The sequence below is a fragment of the Varanus komodoensis genome, unplaced genomic scaffold (genome assembly GCF_004798865.1).
Source record: "Varanus komodoensis strain SLA01 unplaced genomic scaffold, ASM479886v1 scaffold2, whole genome shotgun sequence".
NCBI classification, from domain to species: Eukaryota; Metazoa; Chordata; class Lepidosauria; order Squamata; family Varanidae; genus Varanus; species Varanus komodoensis.
In genome coordinates this window covers 60226506-60236692 of record NW_025335568.1, presented here as the reverse complement: position 1 = coordinate 60236692, position 10187 = coordinate 60226506, and the positions used below count along the sequence as shown (strand labels likewise).

The following is a 10187-nucleotide window of genomic DNA, read 5'->3' as shown; positions in this document are numbered from 1 at the left end:
GTTCTCTGATCAAACCTGCAAGCACCATGTGATTCTGCATTCAAGTTCTCCTTTTTTTCTCCTTTAATCTGTGCGTAATTTCCTACAGCACACAAATCTGGGAAATTATTACTTTTGCTCGAGCCTCATTACTGCCTCTTGATTCTTTTACTGGTTAAACTTCATGCCATTATGTAAAATATCATGAGCGAACGACAGCTGATTTCCTTAATCCCCTTCAGGCAGAGTCACTCAGATGCATCAACCAGAAATGTATTCCATGGGTGAGAACACAAGAGGCAGCTAAATGAGGACCTGCCTCTTTTGCCATTCCGAAGACAAAGTGAGATTTATGCATCCAGCATTTATGAGCCTCACATTTTTGCAAAAAAGCAGAGAGAAAAGACACAAGGGCAGGTGTCTCCTGTGCTACTTTAGTGGGGCTTTCCAAAAGATGCATTCATGGCTGTTTGCATTCTGCGATGGTGTCTCTTCTGCAAGAAACCTGGGACATTCACTCCACTTGGGAGTCTGGGGGTCCCATGGCTAGAACTGGGAAGCCATGGAGGTACCCTGGTGGGGCGATTCTGGGGTCCCCAGCCTTTTGGGGTCACAGGGATTATTTGGAATGTTGGGAGAATCCCACAAGCACTTTCCACAATATCAGAGTGTCTGGTGAGCCCCAGGTATTCTCAGGGCACCTTGGTCCCCAAAAGCACCAGACTGGGGAGCCCATGCTACAAACTGGAGCACTTTGCAGGGCAGTGAAGGATTCTGTTGGAAAAGATGGTGCCCCATTCGTTCTTACGACTATAGGGTTAAAGAGAGAAGTTGTGTTTGTGTAGCTATAGGGGAACTGCTCCTAGATAAGAGAGGACAAGAAAACTACCAGGCCAAGGAGGAGTGTTTGAGCTGCATCTTGAAAGGTCATCCTTAGATAAGGTATGAAAGGAGAGGAGAAAATTCCCAGCGTCTGTAAGGGAGGGGGAAAGTTTTCAGAGGATGAGGTAAACTATACGAGCATCATTCTGATTAAGTACTGCGCAGTCTCAAGGAATTCTGCCTTACATGTATCAGATTTTGTGCATGCCGTATTCTTTATAAATATTGCTGACTGGCTTTTCTTCCATCTTCTTGGCCTGCCTTCATGCAGGACCTAAGAGTTCCCAGGACAGCACTGGCTCCACTTTCCCAGGGTGGCCATTGGTGCTTCTTGACTGGCAGGGCTATAAAGACTTCCTCTTCTGGCTAGAGCTTCACTTGTGTCCACTTGCTCATCACTGAAATAAAGGACTCAAGTGGACACTGGTTTGCATAAAACTCACATGTGCTGATTTAGATGTTCAGAAACAAATCCAGAAAGAATTGCAGTGGCCGAATCTGTGACCAGGTGACCTCGTGTGCTGCATCTTTCCAACAGAAATCAGACCTGGGCTGAGCATCTTCAAAGAGAGGACTGTCTTCTGTAAAAGTGAGAGATGTGGCCACCCTAGCTTTACCTAAGGGTGAGTTTTTCCCTTGTCTTGACTGCTGCCTGTAGTCCACTCAGGGGACTGGAGCAAAGAGAGGCAGAGCTCTAGAAACTGCAACTCTGGAGTAGCAGCAAGAATTTCAGCAGAAGGATCTTCTCACCCCCCCCCCCCAGAAACTCTCCATTCTGCAGAACTCTTAAAGCTTCAGGACCTCCACCCTGTTTTGTGCCTGGTCCCCCTGCTTACGCCAAGGGAGTCCATCAGGATCTGTGCAAACAAGGAGCCACTTCTCCAAACTCCAGCTATAAAAGAATCATAGAATAGAAGAGTTGGAAGGGGCCATGAAGGCCATCGAGTCCAACCCTCTGCTCTTGCAGGACACCACGTTACACCATCCCACGCAGATGGCTGTCCAGTTTCTGTCTGAATGCCTCTAGTGTGGGAGAGCCACCACCTCCCTAGGCAGCTGGTTCCACTGCCGTATTGCTCTGACAGTGAGGAAGCTTTTCCTGATGTCCAGCCTGAATCTGGGTTGTCGCAATGATTATTCCATGTCCTACACTCTGGTATCAGTGAGATGAGACCTTGACCTTCCTCTTTGTGACAGCGTTTGAGGTACTTACAGAGGGATATCATGCCCCCCTCAGTCTTCTCTTCTCAAGGCAGAACATGCCCAGTTCTCTCAGTCTCTGTTGCACCATGGGAAAGCCCACTTATCCCACGAATCCTTTAATATCTCCTCCCCCACAAAACATTAATCCTCAGCTGGGAGGGTTCATTTTCATTCCACCTTCCCAAAGTTCTGTCTGGAGAACTTTGCACTCAATATTTATCATAAGACTTTCTCTGCTGGAGAGAGAGTGCATACAAATGTTTTAAATAAATAATAGGGCAGTGTTTCCAAACCCTGGATCAATCTTGTTGTCCTCCTCTGGAACCTTTCTAATTTTCCAGCATCTTTCTTGAATCTTGGTGCCCAGAACTGGACACAGGATTCCAGATAAGGTCTGACGAGTGAGGAGCATAGAGGAACTACTACCTCTTGTGTTTTGGAAGTAATATTTCTATTAATGCATCCCAAAATAGCATTTGCCCTTTCAGTGGCTGTATCATATTGTTGGCTCATGTTTAGCTTATTGTCCACAATTACTCCATTTTTTTTTCTTTTTCAGTTCTGTTGAGCCACGTATTCCCCATCTTGTATCAATGCATTTAGTTTCTGTTTCCTAGGTGGAGAACTTGGCATTTGTCCTTATTGAAGTGTCCCTCCCAGGGAAATACAGAGGAAGGACCAGAGCTCAGTGGCAAAGAACTTGCTTTACATGCAGAAGCTCAAAGGTGCAATGCCCAGCAGCTTCAGATCCAAGGCTCAGGTAGTAGAGGATGGAAAAGACCTTTGCATGGAAAGCCTTTCTCAGAAAATTAGATACACCTCCATATAGCGCATTTTCCCATACTCTGAAAGGATCTCCAAAGGATCTCCTTCCTGCTGGGGGCTGGATTCTTTCCTTCTCGCTTCCAGACAACAGACAGTTCTTTGGCAAAAGCACATTATTTCCAGTGTGCATCCAGCAAACTCTTTGCCAACAAAGAGTCTCTGAGCATGCACAGAGCCTTTTGTTGGTCCCAAACTAGAAGCTATTTGCAAGAACCCTCCTTTTCAGTAACCTGGGACCCACGCCTCTGAGTGTGCCCCTCTGCAGGCAGGCAAGCCTTCCAGCCCCTCTGGCTAGCTGGCCCTTCTCTCCCAACTTGCATCATGGGGCCAAGGATCAGACCACGTTCCTCTCGCTCCTCTCCCATGTCCCTTCCTGGCACTTCCAAACCCTGTTGGTTCCCAGGGCCTGCCTGAGCATCTATTTGTCCTGGCATTTTAACGTCCTTGTAGCTGGCCAAAATGAGTTCTATACCTCTCCCTTTTACTTAATTCATGATTGTGCTTTATGCTGCTTTTTATTCCAAAGGTCCTCTGATGGTCAGCTCTATCAGATTAAGCTGCTGCATTTATAGTTTCAAAAGAAACCAACCACTTTTCTCACAAAAAGCAATGTTGAGAACATCTTTTAAATCTGACTTTAATGTTGCTTCTGTAACCTCACATCAGCTCTGGGAGACACCGTCCTCAGGTCTGTAGGCGTGACCTGAAGTTGCGTGGTTCAGAAGCCTCGCCCAAGCTAAGCAGTGCAGCCCGGTTCAGGATCCTGGCAAGGCACCTCAGCCGGCCCTCCTTCTGGGAGGCTACCTGCTCTCTGCCACCGTCGGGAAAGCCCCCTTCCACCTCGAACCTCAGCAGTTTTATTGAATGATCACCCAGGGCCCCTGCGGTTGCTTATGACAGCAGGCTATCAGGTAGTGGTCTGTTCTGGAAGCTTTTAGAACATACACAGAGTGCTTTATAGTTTCTGAGTCACAGGGGCCCAGCAGCTGGGCAGCTGATGACAAAATAAGGTGAAGGTGGCCAGAAGAAGGTGAGAGGTCTGCAGAGGGGGCTCAGTACAAAGGCATTTGATTGCAGGAGATTGACATAAGATCATGGGATTATTGAGAGTCTTGGCATGCAGATGAGGGTGCTTGCATTGCTGTTCACCTGACAGCCTGACTAGTTCTTACTGATCAGCAAAACAGCAGCCCTGGCAGCTTCTTGGGGAAGCCATCAAGTCCCAGTTTCTTAAAGTAACAGCAAGTGCCAAACAGTAACCAGGCTTGGAATTTTTTGGGTGCTTCCTCAGAAAGGGGTGCAGGCATTTTATGACTCAAAGACACACAAGCATCCCTTTCTGCCAGGATTTATCTAAATTTTCCCAGTGCCATCCTTGGGACCTGCCCTCGCCCCTTGTTCTCTTTCTCCCCATTGCTGGCACCCACTTGCTTGACACATGGAGAGAAAGAGCCGAGAAGTGGGTCAGCAGCAGCATCTGCTGCTCCCTTTTTCGCCACCCCGTCATCCGGGCCAGAGTAGAGGTGCAGGCTGCACTGGGAAGAGGACGAGGAGGAGCAATCTCATCAATGGGCCCCATGGGGATGGGGCTCCCTGGCTGATGCCCAGCCATGCCTGTCCTCGAGCTCATGTAGCCACTTGACTGACCCACTTCAAAGACAGTGACGGGAGAGGGGAAAGGTCCATAAACAGGATGAAGAAATGCATCATGGTTTATTGCACATATCAGGGATTGAGGCTCCCGTGTTTATTTGCTGGTGGAATTGGATTTAAAGGAAACTTTTGGATGCAGCTCTTTGGATGCCCCTGGGCCATACTTCCAGGCCACCGCTCTCCAGCATTCCTGCTGCTCACAACAGCAAGAGCCAGGCTCATGTGTACGCAGTGCCCAGCTAACAGCACACGTCAAGGTGTGGACAGACTATGGGCAGGGGACAACAGGATGGCATTCAATGTGGATAAGTACAAGGTCTTGCACTTGGGGCATAGGAATGGATGTCATAGGTACAGGTTAGGGGACAAGTGGATGGAGAGCAGCACTTGTGAAAGGGACCTCGGGGTGCTGGTTGACTGCAGGCTAAACATGAGTCAGCAGTGTGATGCAGTGGTCAAGAGGGCGAACGCCACCCTTGGTTGCATAGCCAGAAGTGTGGCTTCTAGATCAAGAGAGGTATTACTACCACTCTACACAACTCTGGTGCGCCCTCAACTGGAGTATTGTGCTCAGTTTTGGGCCCCTCATTACAGAAAGGATATAGCTAGGTTAGAGTCAGTGCAGCGTAGGGCCACAAGCTTGGTGGCCAGTTTGCAGGGGATGCCGTATGAGGCGAGACTGAGGGAACTGGGTCTCTTCCGCCTGGAGGAGACTCAGAGGGGATCTGCTGGCGACATACAGGTATGTGAGGGGATGTCACATGGAGATGGGTAGAGACCAGTTCTCCCCTGCAGAGGAAGGCAGGACGCGCTCCAATGGAGCAAAGCTCAGGGAACCCAGGTTTCATTTGGATGCCAGGAAGCACTTCCTGACAGTCAGGACCCTGAGGGTGTGGAATGGGCTTCCACGAGAGGTCGTTGAGGCCCCATCGGTGCGGGTGCTCAAGGATAGGCTGGACGTGCACATGGTGGGCATGTCGTGAGCCGAGCCGGCTGGTGCCGGAGGTCAGACTGGATGGCCCCTTCTGACTTGCTCTATGTTTCTATGTTTCTAAGGTGCAAACCCAGGACAGAAAACAAGTCCTTCTGTGCCCACCACAGGTGTCTAAAAATGCACAGAGTGCTGCTCTGAAACAGCCATTGTAGAGAATGAGGGGGAAATTGTTATGTAACTAATTTACTCAATTCTGAACAGAAAGTGGATTTCCACAGGATGCCTTAAGGGTGCAAGTCTGTGCATATTTACCCGTGAGTAAATCCCCTTGAACTCAGTGGGATTTATGTCTGAATAGGCATGCACAGGACTGCAATCTGAAAGAGAAAACTTGTGAGCGGTGGTGGTGGTGGAAGGGATGTGACGCTTGCATCAAAGACACGCTCCTTGTCCCCAATAGCTGATGTCTGTCACTCTCCGCCTAACTGGTATAATCGGTCACCGTAAAGATATTCTTCTACCATCCCATCTGGTATTTTCCTATTTAGCTGATAAGATGCATGTTGTGTCCATGGCCCCACACCAATCCCTTCAGGAGCTGTATTTTGATTACTTGCTATTTGGTTGAGCGCTTTTCTATGCACGTTATCTCTGAAAATGTGATGGAGGAATCATATCAATAGCAAAAGCAGTGGCGAGACACGAGAAGGGAAAAGCAACGCCTTGCGCTCTTCACGTCTCCAAGCAGTTCTAAAGCTCTGGGAAGGGCTGTGCTATCTGGGTCTGCACAAGGGAGCAGTGGAGACGTGTGACATTTTTGTAATCCTTGCTTTATGCGCAAATGTGCAAAGAGAGCAGGGGTGCAGCCCCTCAGGCCCAGGGATAAAACCCACCCCACTTGTGGTCCCAGGACCCTCGGGGGTCCCTAGACAGTCATGCTCCTTCTCCTTTTCTCAGCCACTGATGGCTTGGCACATTCTGGAGCTTCCTGCAGCCCTTTCCTCCATTCTAAATGCCACTCCAAAGACTTTCAGCTTTTCTGAGCAAGGCATTTAGCTTGTACTCATCATTCCCTACTCACAACTGACTGAGTTCTTACCCATCCCCCTTCCTGCAGCTGACTATTCTCAACATCCTCCCAATCATTTGGGGATGGTACCCATGCAATAAGCCCCTCTGCATTTCAGTGTCTAAGAATTCTGGTTCCCAGGGTTCCTCCTCATCTGACAAATTTATTTTATTTATTTTAATCTGCTTGACCTTGGAACAGGTGTCAAGAATAACTGGCCCTTTCATTCTCAACATATGGGTCTTTCATGCTGTGTTGTGACAATGCTACAGTTTTGCTTTTGTTCGTTAGCAGTGCGTTTGATGAGTTTTTTTCAGAGCAGGATAAATAAGGCATTATTTCTGATGGAGAAAGATAACACCTTTTCCGCATTTCCACTTTCTTGCACTATTCTGTTCTTCCACAGTGCCATCTAGTGGCAATGTCATTGAAAAGCATGAAAGGAAACACCCCTTGTAGAGCTCAAATCTCAATGCTAGAACCAAAACCGAAGTGCCTCCTCCCCTATCTGTCCACCAGAACACTCCCTTTTCCCACTCTCCAAAGTTGGTTGATTTATTTGTTTATTTTAAATCATTTTTAAATTTTACCTACTACCGAAGTCTCGGGACGGTTTAACAATACAAAATGTAAAACATTTAAAACACAGCATCCTAAAATTCAATTAATAATAAAACCCCAATGAAAATAAGTCAGGTCTTAAAACATTGGGAAAATAAAAAGGTTTTGGCCTGGTGCCAAAAAGAACAGAGTGATGGCACCAGGCAAACTTCTCTGGGGAGTGAATTCCACAATTGGGTCACCACCGCAGAGAAGGCCCTTCTCTGGGTAGTCATCCTCCTAATCTCCTTCGGGGAGGGCACCCAGAGAAGGAAAATTTTCTGGCCTCAGAGGGCTGTTCCTTCTACACCAGCTGAGAGGGGGCAAAGAAGGGGGTCAAACTGCCAACTCTCCCTCAGGGTTGGAGTGCTATCTCCAGTTCCAGAAAGGGGAATGTCCCAGGAAAAATGTCCAGGCACCATCCGATTGCTTCCTTAGCCTGCTATGCTAGCAAATCTAGCACAACAGTGCGTACAGCAGGCTGGTCATGTACACATCCCCACCACCACCCCGCAATTCTATGCACGGGGTGCAATTCTATGCATGTCTAAACAGACAAAAGTTCTACGGCTCCCAGCGTTCCCCATTCAGCCAGCATTGTGGTTTAAACAGTGCAGAGGCTTATGCCCTTAAACAGCCATTCTTACAGACTGAGGAGGAAAATCCTGACATAACTAGTTTGAAACTGTTCCTGAATTCTAAACAGCATGCAGATTCCCTACAGATTGCCAGTTATGTCCATCAGGGTAGAAGTTTAATTAGGTTTGTTGCAGTCTAAGATTGCTTATCTGAATTGAATAATGGGGGGCAAAGGGGGGAATCTTGATATAATTTGTGATGCATAAATTGGTTATTATCACCTTGCACTGTAGGCACTTAGAACTCGCCCGCAGCCATGCCCCCAGGTATTAATGCTGCCCTTCACACATTACAAAGTTAGCCTCTAGTCCAGAGATGGGTAAGATCTGGCTGGCCACATGATGTTAAACTACAACTCCCATAAATCCTATTGGCTATGATGGCTAAGGCTGATGGGAGTTGCAATCCAACAGATATCTAGAGCTCAAACCTTCTCCACTCTTGCAGTCTGCCTTGATGGTCTTTTCTTTTAATCGGGGACTTAATACTTTTATGTTTACAGATTAAAAAGTCCTGCCGCTCTCGACGTTTCACAGCAGGCTATATTTTTTCTCTCTAAATATGCATCGAATGTCACTCTGGATTAATAACGAATGGCAGGAATGGTAGGGCTTTTTTCTGTCTAACGGTACCAAGGATACTTGGATTTTTGCATGGCTTTCCGAGTACAGCTGCCCGCAGCACGTGGCAAGCTTTCAAACTGAACCCAGGACTAGGAGTGTAATTGCAAAGAACTACAACCTTTGCTATCGGTTCTAACTCCCAGCTTGCCTTCGCTTTGCATGGAGTGCACTTGGGGTCCTGACAGGAAGCCCCCATTCCGGTGGCGCGGGGAAGGGTCTGTCCTTCGCACTGCCTGTCTCGCTGACTGACTTGCGTGGCGCGTCAATTTTTTTCCCAGCCCCTTTTATTACTGTACGGAGCTCAGAGAAGACGGAACTGGGGACCGGTGCGCCTAGCGTATCAATTCAGGTGCTGGGAGAGGTGGCGGCGGCGGCGGCGGACGCCTGGAGTACGGTGGCCGCGCAGGATCGTTCCGAAAATGGCGGCGGCTATGGCGGCGGCCGCCTTAGCGGCGGCGGCCCAAAGAGCCTTCCGTGCCGGAGTCCTCCGCGCCGCATGGAGAGGTGAATCCGTCTTTCGTGTTTCTGCGGAGCGGTTGGGAACCCGTCTGTGGGCGCTTCCAAGGGAGGCCGGGGCCGTCTCGTGCTTCTCAGGCCCTGCACTGCTCCTCCTGCCCTTTGGGTCTTTTGCCTTCGCCTCTTATTTATTTATTATTTCACTTCTGTCCCGCCTTTTTTCCTGCAAGGAACCTAAGGAGGTTTATATAATGCTTTCTCCTCTCTCGTTTGTTTTCACAGCCCAGTGTGGTAGGTGGGGCTGAGTGTCAGCGACTGGCCTAGTGAGTTGCATGGCTGAGTGAGGACTGAAATCCTTGTCCTTCGAGCCCCAGTCCGGCACTCTTAACCACTACGAAACGCTGCATGTTACTTGTGTGATATTGCTTCATATAAGTGGAACGTAACACTACGTGTGTGGAAGTGCATCTAGGCCCTTTAGTCCTGTGGACAACTTACCACGTCCAGATCAGAGCCTCTGCCCCATTTCAGTGGAGCTGAACCCATTTGTGCCCTGCACAGTCTACTAGTCCATTCTCCATTTCACTTTAGCACGTTTTGCCCAGGTGTGTGATCCCTGCTGCCTCTGGTCCATTGGAAATTTTTCAGTTTATAGCAAAAAAACATTCTGTTGCTTGGGAGAACTAATTTAGCATCTTAATTTTATTTCTGTTTAATAAACTAAGTTTTAAAATGTTCATTTTAACCCAGTACACTGCAAATACTTGACCTGGAATATTTGGTTAGGAAATTTAAAGCACACTTAGGGGCACAACGCATGTGATTGTATCCTATTAGATAGAGGCCTCAAGCCTCAGAGGCTTGTAACTAACGAGTGCCCTATTGCCAGCAAGATTGGAGAAGTAACAGAGAATGTTCACCTTTCTGTCCTTTGCTTTGTGTGTGTGTGTGTGTGTGTGTGTGTGTGTGTGTGTGTATATATATATATATATATATATATACTAAGAGCCTGCTGCTGTAGTCATGCTTGTGGAGCTGGGGCTGGAGAGGTTGTAGAGGTGGTTACGTGTGGTTGCTCCCCTTCCCATGCACTGAACATTCCCTTTCGTATGTCTCTGAAAATTGTTAACACACTAAGCTTGCAAATGCAATGAAAAATGCATGATACACTAACAACCACTCATCTGTTCCAACACAGTTCAACACACTTCTGCTAAGGTTGTTGGCACCTTCGTGTTCACTGTGACTATTTATTAGCTCAATTTCAGTGTGGGATAGACAAGTGTTTCAGTGACATATATGCATTTCCTCATATACAGTGTTA

The 10187-nt window shown here is 47.9% G+C and overlaps 1 protein-coding gene across 2 annotated transcripts in view; it reads left to right on the top strand.

The window, feature by feature from the left end:
- Positions 1-8757: 8757 nt before the first annotated feature.
- Positions 8758-10187, top strand: part of MRPS5 (mitochondrial ribosomal protein S5) — a 48905-nt gene continuing 47475 nt past the window's right edge. The window contains exon 1 of one of the 2 annotated variants that reach the window (XM_044428671.1): positions 8758-8911. In XM_044428671.1, the coding sequence (XP_044284606.1) occupies positions 8827-8911 (85 nt within the window). In that variant the 5' untranslated portion in view covers positions 8758-8826. Of the gene's footprint in view, positions 8912-9280; positions 9469-10187 lie in introns of those variants that run through there. The other variant, XM_044428673.1, reaches the window with a different exon arrangement.